This window comes from Protomyctophum bolini (genome assembly GCF_963924005.1).
Source record: "Protomyctophum bolini genome assembly, chromosome: 3".
In the NCBI taxonomy this organism is placed as follows: domain Eukaryota; kingdom Metazoa; phylum Chordata; class Actinopteri; order Myctophiformes; family Myctophidae; genus Protomyctophum; species Protomyctophum bolini.
The window spans coordinates 37,666,471-37,686,171 of NC_137864.1; the positions used below are offsets into that span (position 1 = coordinate 37,666,471).

Genomic DNA, 19,701 nt, shown 5'->3' on the forward strand with positions numbered 1-19,701 from the left:
TACTAGACGTATCTATGTATGTGTTACAAGGGTTTGTGTGTCTGCGATTAAAAGGGTTACTGTTTACAACAGCCAGTAAGCCCGTCCACCCTGTAGACTTTCTCTGATTGGCTTACCCTGAAATCTGGCCCTACGTTAGCCAATCAATGACCTCTTCTGCGACGTGACCGGACGTGCACCTTTTCACATGCAGTGGAAGCGGCCGGGGAGATTTCACAGCGGTAGATTAGTTACTCAATACATTTAGTGAGCGGATAAAATAACATAAAACAAAATAAAAATATTAAATAGAATTAATAAATGATAAAAGCTCCATTCGAATGGCAATTTTAGCTTTCGAAATATATATATATTATTTAATATTCGAATTTCTTTCATATTATGAAATTCGTTCTGACAGCACTATTGTCCTTAACACATTCCATCTGTAGGACGTCTGGAAACGTCCTAGGGAATCCAATCGAGGGATGCATTGGACATGCGTACACGTCCTAGCGCGTCCTCAACGATACCAGGCGAGAGAAGAATATTCTGAAATGTTTCCTTTTTTATTTTTCAGTCAGACGCTCGGCCACCGTACTTCACCCTCTACGGCCATATTAGCTTCCCGTTGACTTAGTTAGCGCGGCAGAAAGAATGCCTCGTCTCTCCTAATCCAGGGCGCTCTCTGTGGTTTGATCTGATGGATATACTAGCGCTTCATTTCTGCTCCTCATCCGCCTCTCGTTCAAAATATGCTTATATAATGCTTTTTGGATCATACATCGTATGAATTAAAACGATAGCAATGTAAGCTAGCAAAGTAAAGCAAACTATTTCTCAGTTTTTTTTCCGGATTGTTTCCGGGGGGTGGGTTTCAGTGTAAAAGCGGCCATGTCTTTCTGGCACCCCAGAGCCGATTGTGTTAAGGTCCTGCCCCCAAACCTCGGCCTGAGTCTTTTAGACACCGTTAGTGAACCTGTGCACTCTGCACCACAACTGCAGACGGATGTGTGCGTTCAGTGCCTAACGTAAGCTAAAACATTCAATAATGCATCACAGATGCATTAATCACAGCATCCAGTCCTTTCTTCAGACATCACTTGAGCTGCATCACTGCAAATCGAAAATATGTCATTCATTAATATTTCATAATAATGGGGTGCCGTGATGGCGTGATGATGGTGATATGATTGCATGCATCAAATCTGCCTAAACAAATCTGTAGCGCCCTCCACTTATTTCCCACTCTCTCACAGTACATATTACTATCCAACCAATCTGAGAATCCCATCGTCAAATATTCGGGAAAACAGCGCCTCCGCTGTTGTTCCTCGAAATTAGACTCTGGGGGCAACGTCTGTTTAGAATTTCGATCAACCGGAAAAGGCCCTTGCTTTTCCGCCGAGTTCCACTACTACCGCTGTGTCGCACAGTTTTCATTCCTACTTTCAACCATTCCTTTGCGGAACAAAACATGGATGTAACGGAGGAGGAAATTTTTGCTTGTGTGCTAAGGAGAGTTGCTGTTCTACACAATGTTGAACATATCAAACCGCTTCAGCACATTTGTTTGAAATATTTAATCGATCGACGAGATGTTTTATTATGTTTACCTACTGGTTTTGGAAAAAGCCTCGTATATCAAGCTTGGCCAACGGTGTGTTCCCTACTTTCCGAAGCCTTTCCAGAGAGATGGCTAAAGGACGCTATCGTTTTAGTTATATGCCCACTGATTCTATAATGGAAGAGCAAGTGAAAATGTTGACGGAGCGAGGCATTTCTGCAGCATATGCTGGGCAGAATGCATCTACAGACTCTGAAAACATGCCGTTTATTAACATTTAATCATAATAATGCTAGAAAATACAATTTAACCATGTGTACTACTACTTATGCATGTTGCATCATGGCATGCAGAAAAACAGCCAGCTTTAAACTCACGAGTCACAATGCATCTCAGTGCTATAGTATTGTGACCTTATAGATCACCCATTTTGATCAAGTGCTGAGTATTTAAGGGATTAGTGTCTAAAATAAAATACACTGAATGTACTTTTAGTACTGTCAAACGATCATATGGACCCAACCATCCATTAAATCAAGTTTATTATAAATATGCAACACAATTTGAAATTTAGACAATAAATGTAGCTAATTTAAGAGGATTTATATTCATTGATTACACTAGATAATGGGTCCTTTGTTGACCTGTAAAACGTAATGGACCCCTTCTCAAAGTTTAAAGCAAAAATATAGATAATACCACGTCTGAAAGGCTTTGTATCCTAATGTGATTTGTGAAACAGTGTGAAAAGGAGCCCCCGCGGTTTCCAAATCAATTCACTTTCAGATTGAACACTAAACCAAAGCTTTTATAACTTTAATTTGTAGGCCTACTGCAAAATACATTTGTTTTACGTCCGTTATATTTGTACGTCACGGACTGTTCTGAAGTTGCTTAAATAAAGGGGTCATTTGTTGGGAAACGTAAATATTAGCACACAACACAATTAACGCATTTGATTGAAGTTACACTTAATCATAACCAACGCTTTTATTCATACTTTGTACTGTACACAGTTTACATTACATTTAGTTTGACGGAGTTTACACTTATTTGTTCAACATAGGACAACATTAGATAGCACTTCCCCGTTTTTTTTTTAGGTGAGATGGAGATGCAGTTGCACAACGCTTATGTCTAGCATTGTTTCGGTCATAGGCTACAGTTCTTTGACCGAATCGCCAACCTTTTCCAAAATTTCTTTGGTGCGCGAATATTTCATCAACAATTGTTTGCAGCTTAAGCAAATCGATTTCAGTGGATCGTCTGCAACAACAGGTTCTTCGGTTATAGCTTCCAAACTAGTCTCCAATCCCTGATTTGTGAATAAATTAAATACTTGTCCTTTTACTCCATACTTTAAATAATCTCCACAAACTCTACATACATTCGTAATAGGTTTATTTGGTGTTGTTTGTTGACCAGAGGAAGCCATGTTCAATAATAATGGAAGCGTGTAGGTTTGCTTCCAGTGGGACGAAATGTCCTCGCTGCACACACATGTAAATCCCGCCCACTAAATGTGATTGGGTGATTGCGCGGCTGACTTCCTGAACTACAGCGTCCATACTTGTAGGCCAGTGATACGTTTCTTTCTACTGCTTGCCGACAGACTAGTTGACGCGAGGCAACAGTCTGTCTTGAGAGACTACTATCCAACAGATAATATTATTAATCTTTGAAAAGATCATCTTTTTTAAAACTATACATAACTCCTGTCAATACTTTTAAAAGGCTATGTAATCAGCCTCACACACCCACTGCCCGCTGTGTGAATGGAAGTCATCATGTACTTTAACCCATTTTGGGCGGGAACCCCTTTTGGTGTTGGCATTATGTTATGCTTTAGCTATTGAAAAATAGCAGATCTACAAGCTCATAGCGTGCCACCGAGTGGCGTGCTACGAGCTTGTAGGTCTGCTATTTTTGAAAAATCGAAGAACGACTGACATAGAAACATAGCTTTTTCTGAAAACTGTCAGGATGTAGAAGACATTTTTAGAATCTGATCTCAGGTCAAAATGGGTCAACCTTATGTTTCTAAGGTCAAACACACATCAAAAAGAGAACAGGGCCATGAAGGGGCTCAGGAATGCTAAGCAGCTGACCACAGTTCTACAGGCATGTAACCCTAAACTGTTAACCTCCACTAGCTACACACTTGGGGGGGGGGGTTCTTTGGCTTTGGGGTTTGGGTCAATTTCTGGCAAAGCATGGCTGCAACATAAAAAGGTCCAGAGCCTCCTAGACTAAATCAAAAGTCTGAAACAATGGGGGATACATCATGCACATTATTTGTGTTGTTGTTACAGTATTTGAAATAAAATTTCCAGACCATTTGAAATCTCTCCCCCGCTTCATACTTCTCCATCACACTGCTCTCTCAAATGAACAACCCCGCCCCCCCTTGTTAAGCCTCACCTGGAGGCTGGGGTACAACACATCCAAAATAAATATATCCACCTAAGTTAAATCATCATAGCCGACAGACAACATACCCTAGGATATACTGGATATGTTCTAACGGTTTGGCCGAATACAAAATGGCCCGGAGTTCCAGCCAGGAGTACAAAATGTGCAGTCTTATAGCCAAAACACTTACATAAGGCTGCGCATAGAAGTGCTTGTTCGCAACCACACTTTTCTCTACACACCCTTTTTAAGTCACCGTAACACCACCACACACACACACACACACACACACACACACACACACAATAAATGGCGCAGACACAAAAGAAACAGTTCAGTATATATTAAAACTGAAAGTTCAGATGAATTAAACAGTTCAGTTCCAAAACAAGCACAAATTATATACTGTAGTTCCAAGTTCCGACGCCAAGTCCACCACAGTTTCAACAGACTGTTCACAATAACCACAAAGGTACCAGCTTGACATAATGAACCGCCTTGTTCGTTTGTTACTTACGGCCAGAAAGCATAAGCCGGCCCAGGCCAGTTTAATATATTAATATGTTTAATGTTGTTTACTGCAATCATGATTGGATGTAAGGGCTGTCAAGGTCAGAAATTTGTTTTGAGTGTAGTGGTTGAGGATTGAAACATTCTGAGAAGGTTGGAGCCCACCTGATGACCTCTCTTCATCTTTGATGTATTTACAAACAAAAACAATGAGATACAATGAGAAAGTCATATTAAACAGCACTCTGCAACAAAAGAATACGCCCTAGAGGTTCACCTTGTGTTATTCTGAATCAGGCATTGGTTCAGGACAGTCAAAGAACTTCCAGTTAATATGAACATGACAGCTGTTGATATCAGCAACCTCAAAGCTCTGTTAAGGCAGTTGGGTTAATGTGTGACTCAGCATGTACCACCCTTAGAACAAGATATAGAGATGGCATCAACAACACTTTCCATTTGAGTGGAATAAATAAAATGGGGGGGGGGGGGGGGGGGGGATTCTGGTCTGGGGAAATAATATCTTTTGCCATAAAACAGACAAGTAAGTGATTCAGAGAGGCTTATTGTCGGCATCAGCCAGGGTGCAGGAGTCTATCCGACTTTCAATGTGCTAGACCTCTGGGAGATGGAATGCTGAGGTGGAGGCTGGAGCACAACACCTACCATCAGCTCCCAGTACTTACCGCACGACATCAAGCCGTGCTACTCATAGGCTGAATTGGCAGTGCCCGGGATCGAACCCATGACCTTGCGGTCGAGATGCGAGTGCTCTATCGACTGAGCTACCGACACTAGTGTCCAGTGTTCACTATAAACAAAATGAATAATAATTTAAACTCAATTTCAAATTAACAAAGAATTATCATAACCTTGTTGAGGGCGATTCATCCACAACAGGATAATAATGAGAAAGCGCACAGCATTGGTCGATGTTCTCACATCGACCTCCTCTCTTAGTAATTCAAAATGAGAGCTTGGCAGGGTGCCACACTGCCATCAGCAGTCAGACAGTGGCCAAGATGGCAGAGGCCTCACAAGCCTTAAGCTTGCCTCCTTATCAAAAGCAGCCCAAGCCAGGGAATCTTTGAGCAAGGCAAGGCATTGCTGGTCTGATTGGTCAAAGTTTATTTTTAGAGACTACCCCACTAGACATGGGAGGAAAAAGTGGGCAATTATGTTTGAGGACATACACTTCTTTAAACCCCGGAATCAGTCTGAGAAGATGGTGATTCATTCAGTCTAGATCCCATGGGGGGGAGCACACATCATTCACGACTAATTGAGTGATAAACACGAAAGCACATCACTAAATATTTCAGAATTCATGAGCTCATTTGCTCTTAGGTGCAAGAGGAGCAAAACCACAAGCATGCGTCTACCGTCTAGTGAAGAAGAGGGATAATCCTGCTCAAGATCTTTCAAATCTAAATTATTTTGAATAAATACTTTAAAGTTATCTAAAGAAGCTAGTTTTTCAATTAGGTTTTTAGACTCAATTGCTTAACCCCTGGCCCTGGCCTATTTTACACTTTAGGGTGTGGTGCAAAACATGTGAAAATAACTAAAACAGATATATAGACTCACAATGTGTTGTGAAACGGTGCATTCTGTGCATTGCGTGCTATATTTCAATGATGTCAATGATATAAAATTATATTTATAAATCAATGATTTTATAAAGAATATACAAAAGAAAATATAAATCTACAATTTCTTTTTTTAAATAATTTAAATCAATTTTAACTGTTGCACCCCTAAAACAGATGCACTAACAATGTGAGTATCTACTTTCAGAAGCCTGGCCATTTTGCAGAATCTACTTTGATATACCGGTAGTTGTCAAATCTGTAATAATTTCATTCTGAGCAGCACATTAAAATTGTAGAACTTTAATAAAATATCCAACATGGAGCCTCACAATGCATCATGACAATGATTGCCACCTTTATCACTCAAATTATTTACTACTCAATTAGACATAATGAGCAGACCGTGAGTGTATAAAATGTCATGGCATTGTGGCTCCATTCTTTAGAGAAACCAGGAGTCTCAGGTGGTCCAAAACCTCCCTGTCTAAAGGCTATTCCAGGAATGCATGTCACTAAGTGGGTCATAATCACAGGGGAATTGGCTGCTTATCTAGGACATTGTGGCAAATAAAAAATGGCCAAGTCATTTCTTGGTCTCTAAAATGCAGAGACTGTGTATTAAAATATTAATATTTTAGCATTAACATCCAATTGATTAGTGCTGGCTTTGTTTGGCTTTGTATATGACAGTCTTCTTGCCCAAATATGGCCGAAGAACGACAGATCGGTGGATCTTCAAAATAAATTAAGAAACAAAATATGAATATGCGTTTGCAAAATATTTGGTGATTTACAGTACTTCCTTCCTTGACCAACTGGCAGTGTGCACTGTACACAAGACATTTGGCACCAATTGGTCCAGTGGTTTGCAAGATTACAACAGACACAGACAGACCCTCTTCCAGACAGGTCAGCTCACCACCCCAGGTGCCATAGCGCCAAAAAGATGTTCGTTTTTTATTTCAATGAAAATGCCTGGTTACATAAATAAAGGCTTAATTAAAAATGAAATGATGACAAAAATACTCACATATATGAGGCCAGAATAGTAGCGGTCCTTGAGGTTGTGTAGGACGGAGGCCTCGTTGAGGCAGGTGAGCTCGGCCATGTCCTCCACCTTGCTGAACTTGGGCGGGTTCATCTTCTGGATGTCGTCCTTGTTGACCACCGCCTTCTTTCCGTTCTCCGCCAGCTCCAGCACCACCTCGTCCCCGCGCTCCTCGCGGACGCTGGCCGCCTCGAATCCATGGCGCTCCGAGGGGATCCACACCAGCTTCTTGGCCGTCCAGTCGGCCTGGTTGGCTGGGTTGTAGACCACGGCGCGGTCCACAAAGAGGTACCACTCCGGGTCCTCCTGACCAGTGCGCTCTGACATCACTGTCAGGAACCAGAACTAAGTGGACCACCTACGGGGAGAAAGGCAAACTATGAGGCTCACTTGACGAGATCCAAAAGCTCCAATAGCCTTGTGAGATTGTAGATTGGCTAGTATTTTCGATGCCCAACACCAGCATGCAACCAAGCATAAATCAGGATTTATCTCATTGTGTTTCTATGAGCTCAGCACATTTTCATTCATATTTTTGTAATGTAGTAGCATCTAAAAATTTATTGACGAGCTGAGTCTAGAGGTCCAAATGTAGCCAGACCAAGTCTGGAATAACAATGAATTATATATGCTAAAATGTAGTGAAAATGCTTTCTGCAAATAGCCATCCAAAATTACCATCATACTATAATGATGGGAGGGGGAGGGCAATATCTCACAACGGGTAAGGGCTAGTACAGATAATTATACAGTGTTACTTTATGAGTCTTTGATATAACAATAAACATGTACATTTACATACATTGCCACACACAATTATCAAAAGGATAAGATGCAAAAAGACAAACAGACTATTGCCATTCCTATGTCCTTTCTGTGTGTGTGTGTGTGTGTGTGTGTGTGTGTGTGTGTGTGTGTGTGTGTGTGTGTGTGCGCAAGATAGTGTCCTTGAGGGAGAAAGTGTGTGCCTTCCACATGGGGGTACCTGATGAATACAAAATTACAAATAAAATAAAAAAATAGAGTATCCGTGTGACATCATCATCATACCTGGAGGGGCACAAAACTAATTTCTGGCCTCGACACCATTACATCCGTACAGAAAGGCCCTATCTGATTAAATGGCGTTAAACTCACTTTGCCACTCACTTTATGCATGTGCAATTGTGCATACCCTCTATAGAAACTACACAACATCAATACATGAAACATAACAAACACAAATACTTTTAAACCCAGAGTCTGCTTCCCCTTTAGGGATAACCCATTCCTTAAGGTTATTGTTGTAGCTCAATAGAGTACCAAAGTCCTCCGGCTACCCCAGGGTCACAGAAGTTTTTTATCGATTGAAAATACCACAGGGAAAGCTTAGATCACGTCAGATAGAATCTGTTTTCCAAAAATAAACAAATCATCTCTGCGATTCTGTCAGGTATATTGTGACTAGTCACTTATGATATTGATTTATATTATCATGTGGCAGTGGCTAAGAATTAATTAATACCAGCAGTTAATGTGTTAATCCTAATAGTAGACATTTTTCAGGAAAGATCTCCAAACACAATACAATGTTCTTATTTATATAAATTTATAAGGGAATATTATATTTTCTAAGAAGAACATTGTTTATTTCAGCCCATAAAATCTGAACATTCTTATATCCCTCCATATTCATGCAATACTAGCACAAACTTTGCCTTCAAAGACCTGGACAAAGAATTGTATGGAAAACTTGATTATTGAATTTACCATGCTGCAAAATAACTAAAACCACAGATGTTTGTCTTGGTCTATAATACCATTAGGCCTAATCTGTATAACTGATGTGATGTTATGCGACTGACATTTAAATCCTACTAGACAATCATTATAGGCAATCAAATGCTGATATAGCAAATTGTATGCCCCCTGTGGATGGATGCAAAGGAAGCTACCCAAAAGCCAATCCTTATCCAATACATTGCCATATCAACAGGACCATTCTGTGCCTCAGTTAATGTGTGCGCAAAGTAAAGAGATCTTATAGCTTAGGTCCCATGCTTACAATATGCACTGACTGGTTAGACACGAATCTGGGTCAGGTCACGGGATGGAGGGATCAGCAATGGCTGCAGACAGACTGCTGCTAAATCTGATAGACTAATTTTATCAGTGATCCGCAATTGGCCCTATTCACAGTCCTGAAACGAACTGTCTGCTGCTGCACCACATCCCGGTTAAAGTAAACGTGTTATTTTGACAAGCAACGGTCGTTGCGCTGAACTGAGTGATGATGATGTCACAGCCAGGCCAAACAACTGCAACGGCTAGGACAACTAGCCAGCTAACGTTAGCCCAAAGTTGCGTGCAGTCAGTGGTGGATAAACGCGACTGCTCAAAGAGAATGCTACTATGACATGTAACTAAGAAAGGTTCCTTCTATGGGGGCACTCAATTAGCTTTAGTAAATAAACATTAAAGGAAACCGTTAACCAACAGCGTTCGCCATTGTAAAAGAACTATAAGGCACCCATTTCATTGTCTTTAGGCTACTTTGGTATTTTGTATGTAGAGTTTAGATCAGATGAAGTGTGCAAGAGAAGCCCCGCAACACCCATCATGGGTGTGGGTGGGAGTCTCAAAGATGTGGGTGGGGGTACAAAAATAGGCAGACAATAATACATCTATCGATCCGATCCCCTCCCCATTGTACAGTACATCTGTAGTTCATTTATTGCTTATAGTGACATACAATTTCTCTTCCGGCGGGTCAGTGTGATAGAACCGGGGAGGATAACATTAGCAAAGCTTGTTGTGTGCGTGCCCCCTCCATCATTGAAAAGTCATGGCACAATAATCCGTTAGCTACCGTTGCTAACCACTCCATCCTTCACCCAAAGAAACTATCTCTCAGCACCCAATTCTTCCCTCCTCGGTCTTACCTGGTGCAGTTACACAGAAGCAAACGTGTCGAGGAAGGAATAAGTGGGTATATCCAGCAGTTAAAAGGTTGTAATCCTGAGAAACATACGGTATGCCCTTCTTTTCAATGCACCCGCTCTCTCTCTCATCCAGTGGTACTCTCTTCTACTCAACCAAACTCTGGCCATGCAGGGAGGAGGGACCAGGCTGCGACGCAAGGCACGCCTACAAGAATAAGTCGCACTGTGATTGGCTACCACGGGCCGGAGGCTCGGTGCCATTGGTTCAAAACTATTTCCATCCGAACACGTTGACGGTTGATTGCCGCGCGGGCCGCAGCCCGCAGGATGCAGCCACCTGTCCTCTAAAGCAGTGGTTCTCAACCTTTTTTCACCAAGTAGTACCACCTCAGAATATATATATACCACCATGACATTAAAATACGTCAAACAAATACAGTAGCGTACACCTAACCTATCCCATCCAATTCACACAGGAGGGAGATTTGAACGGCACTCATTTGTGCTGGGACCTCAAGTCAACACACCGGCCTGGATGTCAACCAATTTCACTGGAGCAAATAGCCGGTCCGTCCTAGCCATGGTTCACATGACGCTCGTACTTCACGAGCATGATAATCAGTTTCAGGGCTGGTCTGACTAGTCCGAGACGTCCACCACTGCAGTTTTTACGTGCAGCTGCTGCTGGTCAAAAATATCCTCCTTACACTTTTATAGTAGTTCCAGTTTTTAAGCCACTGCGTTCAGTGCGTTGCCACCGTTTAGTTTGTTGTGATCCGTGAACGCATCCTCGGCAGTGCTCGGCACAAAGCCAACGGCAACAGGGCTTCCCCCCCCCCCCCCCACACACACACACACACACCCATCTTTGTCATGATGTTCAGGAAGATTTCTGGTACCACCCCCACCACCAGAGGCCTGGCCATAGTGGAGTAAGTGGACAGTGATACTAACGAGAAGTCTAGTACCACAGGTTGAGAATCACTGCTCTAAACAGCAGGAGGATGCGTGTGGTGTACGGTGACCAGTGACCACACAAAGTCTGCCGCAGTTGCTTCAAACTTTTTACATTTCATGGACCCCTATGCATTAGGCCACGAACGTACGGGTCCATTAGGTTCCACCTCCTATTAAAAGCCCTGTCCTAACTATCAATATTTGGGGACGTCCGTTTCTAGCCCACCAAAATGTAATGTTTCTTGTTCCAATTCCATTGTCTGCACTCTGTACATTGACGTCGTGCCTCAATCATTTTAACCTGTTCAAATACTGCCCTCTACTGGGGAACTGTAGTTTACATGCTGCTACCGCCTGCGAGCTGCGCTCATTGGAGTGGAAAGCATGACTGTGGTAATTTTGTTTTATTTCACTTCATAACTCCATCTAACAAATAACTAAACAATGCCCATTCCTCACTTCTGCTAAAGATATGCTGTATGCCTTCTACTCTTGCACATTGATACTACAGTGCTGATATACACGTCATTCTACCGTAATATGTGATATACACTGATATATCCCGTAGATATATAATTTAAACTTTCCATTTATAATTATACAGTAGGCCCACGAAATCGAATGAATGCATTCACTGTATATTTACATACTGTATATGGAAATAAGTAGAGCAATTTCAATGCCAGGCTATATGCACATGTTGACAAAACATTTATAACAGTGGTACAAGACCTGTGGGCAAGTAGAACATGGAAAAGTAGAATAAAGCATGCAGATCTACAATTAAAGCCAGATTTCAGGTAGAGGTAGAAATAATAGAACAAAAATTAAGGTCTGCACACCGAGTAATGCTCCAAAGCTTTAAAAATATTTATTAAGGTTAGTTTCAAGCCTCTCGGCTCTTCAGAGCTGTACTTGCCTGGCGGGTAAGTGCCTCTGAGACCATAGTGTCAACTGTCAACCCCTGATTACATGCAACACATCCAAGCAAAATTATACTTTGGTAAAGGTTTGGGTAGGTGCCTCGTCGTTAGGATGTAACTCGTATTAATGACATCTTCAGTTTCTCCGTTGATTAAAACATGGACATTTTCTATCCATCAACGGATAATGCAAAGTGGATTATTTGAATGAAAATTAAGATCTCACCATTTGAAATGCATCATGGGGAGGTAACTATCCTTAGTACATAACCCAAAGCTCTGCCAAAGTAATCTTGCTTTACTGCACAATCTAGTCTTAATGTGCCGATTCACATAATGCTCAACAATATTCTGTTTAATTTCTAGGTGGAATCCTTTACCCAACAAACAGACTACCTGTCGGACTCTGAAGAGTAATTGTAACCATATTTTTAAATACATGCTCGATATTAAATATAGTTTTAAATTGGGTTAATCCGAGAAAAATATTAACTGACCAGGAAACTGGCCTGACCTGAAACAGAATCTAGGCTGCATTGTCAAGAGGAAGGTGAGACATGAGCCTGTTTAATACTTTTCAGATAGTAGACATCACATTAAATAAAATAAAAAAAAATGTGGCCTCGTAAAATATTCTCAGTTGTTGACAGGATTTCTTTTGATTCATGAGCTGTATGCCATAATCAAGATCACTTTGAGGGGGGAAAAAAATAACGTAACACAATATAGTCTGCATTTCTATTGTTTTAGCAACTTGCCGTTGACCATTTTCCTTGCACGTCTTGCTTCGCTTAATTTCATTATGTACTTTTATACATTTCACTGCCCACAATGACTGCTACTGGTAGTATGATCAAGAATACGTTGTAAACTGTAACTTGGTACACAATACTGTATATTTACAGTACTGCCCCACCCCCCTGTCAAACAAACAGCACAACAATTACAGGCACACTTAAACATATTTATTTACTGCACAGCTTTTAGGATTTGTACAGATTATTGAGTTTAGATGCCTTAAGACCAGTCAGAGGTAGCCCCGCCCCAGTCAGAGGCCTGGGCAGTGGGGGCCGCCGACCAGTCTTCAGTGGCTGGCTGGGCACTCCAATCCTCTGTGGGAGGTAGAGGGTAGTGAATGAGAGACGGTTATAATTAACCATTTCAAAAACAATATTGCATTATAATTAATTGAGTTACAAGCCGTTTATTCAGTCAGAATACAAATTCAATGTTTCTTACCAGCAAAGCCTTCAGCAGGGGCCTTGGCAGGGGCACCTACAGACCATGGATAAGAACAGAATTGAGCTATATCTTTACATTTTTATAAAATGTAATGGTGTTTAACATACATTTACAAAAGTTAACATTTAAAAGGAAAGCTTCTAATGTCAGAGAGTCTTACCCTCAACACCAGCTGCAAACTGCTGAATGGGCACAGAGGGCACCTGGACACCCTCAGACCAGTCTGCCACCTCAGGCTGGGCAAATTCAGCCGCTGGGGCGGTCCACTCACCCTGGAACTCTTCCTTGCCAACAGCCTTTTCTGCTGCTGCCTGCTCTTCTTTCTCAATCTGTTACAGATTTGTTTGGTTACAATTAAAATGAAAAAAGAAAAAACACACAACACAAAATGCATGACTGACATAAGTACAGGTAGGATAGAAGACTTGTGTCAACACGGATTGAGATTAATCAGCACAAAATTAGTCTGCCATCTCACCCACCAGTAATGACGGATTTCTCTTCCCTTCTTCGACAACTCACCACGCCACAGACCAGGCAAAGCAAGTGCTTTTTGAAAGGGTAATTTGCAAGCAATGCAACAACATAATCACACAGTCTGCACGATGGCAGTGCAGGCAGCATGCAAGTATCTCTAAACACCAAATCAGTTCTTTGATATTTTAATCAGAGCGGCTAGAAGATCTGTGCATATCCCAGTCACCATAGCAACACATTTATTATGTGGCTCAGTATATTCCACAATATAATTAGAAATCCATGACATGTGATGAGTGACAAGCTTTCAAGTTTCAGGCATAATCAAATCTGGCAAACACCATAGTGTTGACGTTAATTACATTTGTATCAAGCCAACTAAGCATACTTCAGTTGGATGCATGTACACCTCACCTCCTCAGGATCTCTGTAGAAGAAGAGGTCGGGCATGGTCTCCCAGGGATGCTCCCTGGAAATAGTTCCCCTCATCCTCAGCACCTCTCTGGCCAACATCCACCACATCAGACCTACAGAGTGATGACCCTGCGCAGACAAGTTTTACATCGTTAGACCGATTAGCGAATGAGAATGTCTGCAGTTACGGCATACACATACAGGTAAGAGTGACTGCAAAGATGTGAAACATATGACGTACTGTATGCTTAAAAGTTTATATACATGGCATCTATACAGTTCTTCAGTTGCAACCTTTAATGTCCCAACAATAGGCATTGTGTAGTGTACATACAACAGTCACTGAAGAGAAATGTGCTTAATCATTCAAAACAATTCCATATACAGTATCAAGCAAAGGATGGGACCGACTGTTCCATACAGTACAAACAGTCCACTGTCAAACATGGCAAATGGTCATGAAATTCACAATCCACGTCTAATGTGTGGACATCTACTTGGTGGCGTTAAGCAAAAATCAAATTATGTGGCTTAGGTTGCTATCTAACCCCAGTCATCGGGCATCAGCCCTCATGGTGTCAGCGAAAACCCTTCCGTTTTACTTTAGCACACTTCCGACACCTCCACACTCACATGTGAGAGCGAGGCTTTAATGGTGTGCTGAATATTGATCATAACCATAAACCAGAGGAGCCAGTCGACACATGGGCATGAATCAATAAGTCATGTCAAGCTAAACTTATGTGTGTCAATCCTTACCTTATTGTTGCAAGGGATTGCTACGTCCACGTATCTCAGTGGGGAGTCCGTGTTGCACAGAGCGATGGTCGGGATGTTGACGTAGGACGCCTCGGTCAGGGGCTGGTGGTCGAGACGGGGGTCGGTCACAATCAGTAGGCGGGGCTCCCTGAAGGCCGCCTGGATCTGATTGGTGAAGGTTCCGGGAGTGAAGCGACCGTGAAAGGTGGTGGCACCGGTAGCTGAGGCAAACTTCAGCACAGCCCTCTGAAGGAACAAGAATACATGAGATTAGGACAGTCATGATTAAATGACGTTTTGACAGGAACATAAAAATACATTTAAATTTGGCTGGTAATCAAAACAGGAACAAGCTTAGAACACATCATAAGCTTGTAGTTCTGCCATTTCAGCTCTTTATGTATGAACAACATTTTTCAACATGGAAACGATGACAAAATAATTGCAATCATCTAAAATAATTGCGATTCACATGCAAAAAAAAGTAATGCATAATCAATGTTATACATGCAATGACAATCAAGTGTGTTTTTGTCCAAGGTGAGCTTGTAATTGACATTAGCCACCAAATGATGGCTTGTGGCTTAGGTTGCTATCTAACCCCAGTCATCGGGCGTCAGCCCTCATGGTGTCAGCGAAAACCCTTCCGTTTTACTTTAGCACACTTCCGACACCTCCACACTCACATGTGAGTGCAAGGCTTTAATGGTGTGCAAATAGAATCCAAAGTGTCAGCTCAAGACATACACTATGTTAAAAAAACATGACTCCAACCCCAAGAAACAAGCGATTAGTAAGTACAGTTAAGCAAATGCATAGCTTTTATAAGATTAGAAATCTCTATTGCTGCCCAGAGAGAAATTAAAGTATCATTTATAGCAGCAGCCGCATTATGATGGGAACAAAGCATAGGTATGAGTAAAGAAAAAGTCAAAGCCACAAAATAAAAAGGATTTTTTTTAACCTCCAAATGGATGATGCCTCACTGCGGAATGGAACTCATGGGTTGCATGAGTTTATTATGCTCCTTAGTAGGCTGACCTGGCCAGTGCTCCTAGAGGAGATGACACAGACATCAGCTGGGTTCTCAATGGCCACAATGGCCCTAGCAGCCAACAGCAACTTCTCCCACGTCTTCCTCAGGTTGATGATGTAAACACCTGCGGAGAGGAGAAGGTTCAACGATTTAGTGCACATGTTAACCCATTCCGTCGAAATTTAAAAAAGTTTTCTAAATGACATTTTTCTGAAAGATTTGAGGCACATTTTAACACATTTTCAAAGATAGCAGACCTACAAGTTCATAGCGCGCCACTCAGTGGCACGCTATGAGATAGTAGATCTGCTATTTTTCAATAGCTAAAGTATAACAGAATGCTTGAAACACCAAAAGGGGTTCCCTCCCAAAATGGGTTAAGAGTACTACTGATCATCTTGATGTACAGTACACCTCCTGGACATGAAGCTAGTACAGTATGTCTCGGACTTATCACCCCATCCAACAATTGATGCTGAGCGCCAAGCAGGGAGGCATTGGGTCCAATTTCTAGGTAGGACCCAGCCGGGGATCGAACCCCGACCTTCCAGTATCAGGGCAGACAGTCGCCTGTAATCAATATTACCCAACAAATAAAATTGATTTGTGGCTTAGGTTGCTATCTAACCCCAGTCATCGGGCGTCAGCCCTCATGGTGTCAGCGAAAACCCTTCCAGTTTTACTTTAGCACACTTCCGACACCTCCACACTCAGATGTGAGTGCAAGGCTTTAATGGTGTGCAGTTGTAAGGAGGGGATGGGGATGTCCACACAACCAAAATAACCCAGAGTTTTCCAACTCACCATCACTCTTCCTCTTGTAGACATATTGTTCCATTTGGAAGTCCATGTTGGTCCCTCCCAAGTGTGTCGCTGCTGCCAGGAATTTAAGCACATCCTCCTCCTTCATCTGCAACACATCCAGACCTCCGGACATCGTGACCACTTTCCCTGTGTTACGACTTAGTGGGAGAGCTGGAAATGGGAGACAAATAAACATGAGCCATTAGGTTAGTCATCTTTAACACAAGCATGTTGGTAAGGTCATCATTGCCGCCATGTTACATGTGCTGAAATGAAACGATTTGCTAAGTGTTTGCACATCCAAGGATAAATGATCGGGCGACTTAAGGTTATTACAACTTTATAGACTTGTGATGTGAGTGCGGACTAGCCAACACCAACTGGGGACTGTCCTGAATGGCTTATCTCCACTGTCTCCTATACATCAGGGTCTTGAGCTATGTGTTGTATGGACATATCGGACTGATCATGCATGCACGGCATGGCATCACACCACATTGCACCATTAACTCATCAAAAATACCCTTATACATCAAGCAGAAATAATACAGATAGCCAGGATAGAAGACTTGTGTCAACACGGATTGAGATTAATCAGCACAAAATTAGTCTGCCATCTCACCCACCAGTAATGACCGAATTCTCTTCCCTTCTTCGACAACTCGCCACGCCACAGACCAGGCAAAGCAAGTGCTTTTTGAAAGGGGCAATTGCAAGCAATGTAACATATAGGCTACTAGTCATAAAGCCTGCATGATGGCAGTGCAGGCAGCATGCAAGCATCAACGCTAAACTAAACACGAAATCAGTTCTTGGTCAGAGAAGCTAGAAGAGCAGTGCATTATGTGCATATCCTCCTGGTCACCATAGTAATGAAGTTTAGATAAATTATGTGGCTCAGTATCCCCCCCCCCCCATCAGTATGTCTACAACTCTACATAAGATTAGAAATCAGCAGCAACACATCAGGCCAAGAATAATGTAAATCGATTTTTACATTTGGATATCAATGATCATAGATATTAAAGTTAAAACTCAAAAATACATCTATGATAGTCTTGATAATGGTACATATCTTGACAACTTTCCCTGCATTACTTTAGTAGGAGAGCTGGAAACGGAAGTACAATTACAAATGACCTATGAGGTATAAAAATAGCTAGGTTTTTCCATTATATTGCAAACATTATGTGCTGAAATGAAATGTCAAACATCCGTTTCTATTTCTTGCCGATGGGTTCTCCCAGATTGGGACATTATCTGACTGTGATCAAGCATGCATGGCTTGGCATCAAGCCACGTTGCACCAGTCTTTAACCTAGCCCCATATGTGCCCTCTCCCTACGCTCATTCTGTAGCTCCGAGATGAGGTCACACACTAGCCCCCTCCCACGCGTTTCAGGAACGGCCTTCAACGGCGCAAGCTTCCGCAGTGTACATTTCTTATCCTTACCACACCATTAATCCAAAACGTGTATGGACAATGCAACTTTACACTAATTCATACATAGGAGCGGCGCAGAAAATCCCGCCGCTCCTATGTATGAAAGCCTTTACGTCCCGTCTTTTGTCAGTCGCTTCCATGTTTATCAAGGAAGTTGAAAAGCTTTAGCGCCTCCCCGGCGCCTCCCCTGGTCGAAATTTCCAACTGACTTCAGTTCACTCGACATGCACGCGCACACGCACACTTCCTTGATAAACATGGAAGCGACTGACAAAAGACGGGACGTAAAGGCTTTCATACATAGGAGCGGCGGGATTTTCTGCGCCGCTCCTATGTATGAATTAGTGTAAAGTTGCATTGTCCATACACGTTTTGGATTAATGGTGTGGTAAGGATAAGAAATGTACACTGCGGAAGCTTGCGCCGTTGAAGGCCGTTCCTGAAACGCGTGGGAGGGGGCTAGTGTGTGACCTCATCTCGGAGCTACAGAATGAGCGTAGGGAGAGGGCACATATGGGGCTATCTTTAACCTAACTCATCGACAACACCCCCATCTGTGTCGCAAAATATAAAATAAAAAGCTTTGCCCCATTTAAACATTTCCGCGCGATACTTCGTTATACTGATCAATCCTAACGACTGCTCTATTAACTAAAATAATAGATAAATGTAAAAGTCTCAACTCACCACGAGACAACGCCGTATGGAGATCTGGAGCCACGGTAAAAGAGACCGGAAAAAGGAAATGACGATGTTTTTATACCAAAATACTACCCAATCATATTCCACCACGGTCCTTCTTGTAATACTGCCGTGCGTCGATAGATGGCACCAGAGCCATATACTCTATGGCTCTGGAGTCTGGATGGCAGGCATCCAAGTATTGATGAGAACACTTATAGTTTATTTGGTGACTGTATTCAGGGGACACCAGGGGGTTAGATTGTAAAGAACATGACCGTAATAATGATCACATGCAAAGATAATTAATTGTAATTTCTAAATGTATATAATGCCCCATAAAATCAAAACCAAATTTCTGTTTATTATGTTTCTGGGTTAATAACATGTGCAGGTACTGGTACTAATAAAATAATGAGTCTATAATGCTCCCAAAGTTGTTTATTATCACAATGACATGCAACTTTGTTAGGATTACCACTACTATTTATTTGAAAACTTTAGTTACTTTGTAGACTTTGTAGACATTCAGCTCGCAATGAAGTATGAATTAATCATTGCACCAATCCCCCTAAAAAACAAACAAAACAGCTTGTTGGAACTTGGAACCCATGAAGAGATAGGTTAAGGTTGGTGATGGCATAGCAGGAAGCATCATGGGGTCCACCAGCAGTAGCCACAAGGGCTGCCAACACCCCTGGATCCTGCAGGAGTCTCCTGCATTGGGATTTCCCCCTGGATTTGGAATCAGTCCCAAAATTGACCAGAACACAAGAACAAGGATCTACTATAATCCAAAAAGCAAGCCTGATACAAGTATCAAACTCCAGAAATTCACTAGAACACAGGAAATTACATCTACTCTGTTACAAGTTTCTGGGAGTGGACCCCCAACCCCTGCTCTGGGAGTCAGAGCAGGGGTTGCTCTGACCCCC

The 19,701-nt window shown here is 42.1% G+C and overlaps 2 protein-coding genes across 2 annotated transcripts in view; both read right to left on the bottom strand.

Annotated features, from left to right (window-relative positions):
* LOC308312683 (myosin-10) overlaps window positions 1–10,158 on the bottom strand; it is an 83,374-nt gene extending 73,216 nt beyond the window's left edge. The window contains exons 1-2 of the mRNA XM_080759354.1: window positions 10,030–10,158; window positions 7,091–7,466 (exon numbers count right to left, since the gene is read on the bottom strand). Coding sequence (XP_080615480.1) covers window positions 7,091–7,435 — 345 coding nt within the window. The 5' untranslated portion in view covers window positions 7,436–7,466; window positions 10,030–10,158. The remainder of the gene's footprint in view (window positions 1–7,090; window positions 7,467–10,029) is intronic.
* A 2,701-nt stretch (window positions 10,159–12,859) lies between these two features.
* LOC308310464 (small ribosomal subunit protein uS2) lies at window positions 12,860–18,808 on the bottom strand. Its single transcript, XM_080756812.1, has 8 exons — window positions 18,773–18,808; window positions 16,642–16,812; window positions 15,843–15,961; window positions 14,802–15,047; window positions 14,043–14,171; window positions 13,312–13,480; window positions 13,149–13,184; window positions 12,860–13,021 (listed from the first exon to the last, which is right to left on the bottom strand). The coding sequence occupies exons 2-8, from the start codon at window positions 16,772–16,774 to the stop codon at window positions 12,927–12,929; spliced, it is 927 nt and encodes a 308-aa protein (XP_080612938.1). The 5' UTR covers window positions 16,775–16,812; window positions 18,773–18,808; the 3' UTR covers window positions 12,860–12,926.
* Window positions 18,809–19,701: the final 893 nt, after the last annotated feature.

Excerpts from the sequence above, each read along its gene's own strand:
- LOC308310464 (XM_080756812.1), bottom strand. The coding sequence starts at position 16,774 with ATGTCCGGAGGTCTGGATGTGTTGCAGATGAAGGAGGAGGATGTGCTT. Across the intron at positions 15,962-16,641 it reads CTACAAGAGGAAGAGTGATG|GTGTTTACATCATCAACCTG; the intron begins GTGAGTTGGAAA and ends TCCTCTCCGCAG. Across the intron at positions 14,172-14,801 it reads CAATCCCTTGCAACAATAAG|GGTCATCACTCTGTAGGTCT; the intron begins GTAAGGATTGAC and ends TTGTCTGCGCAG.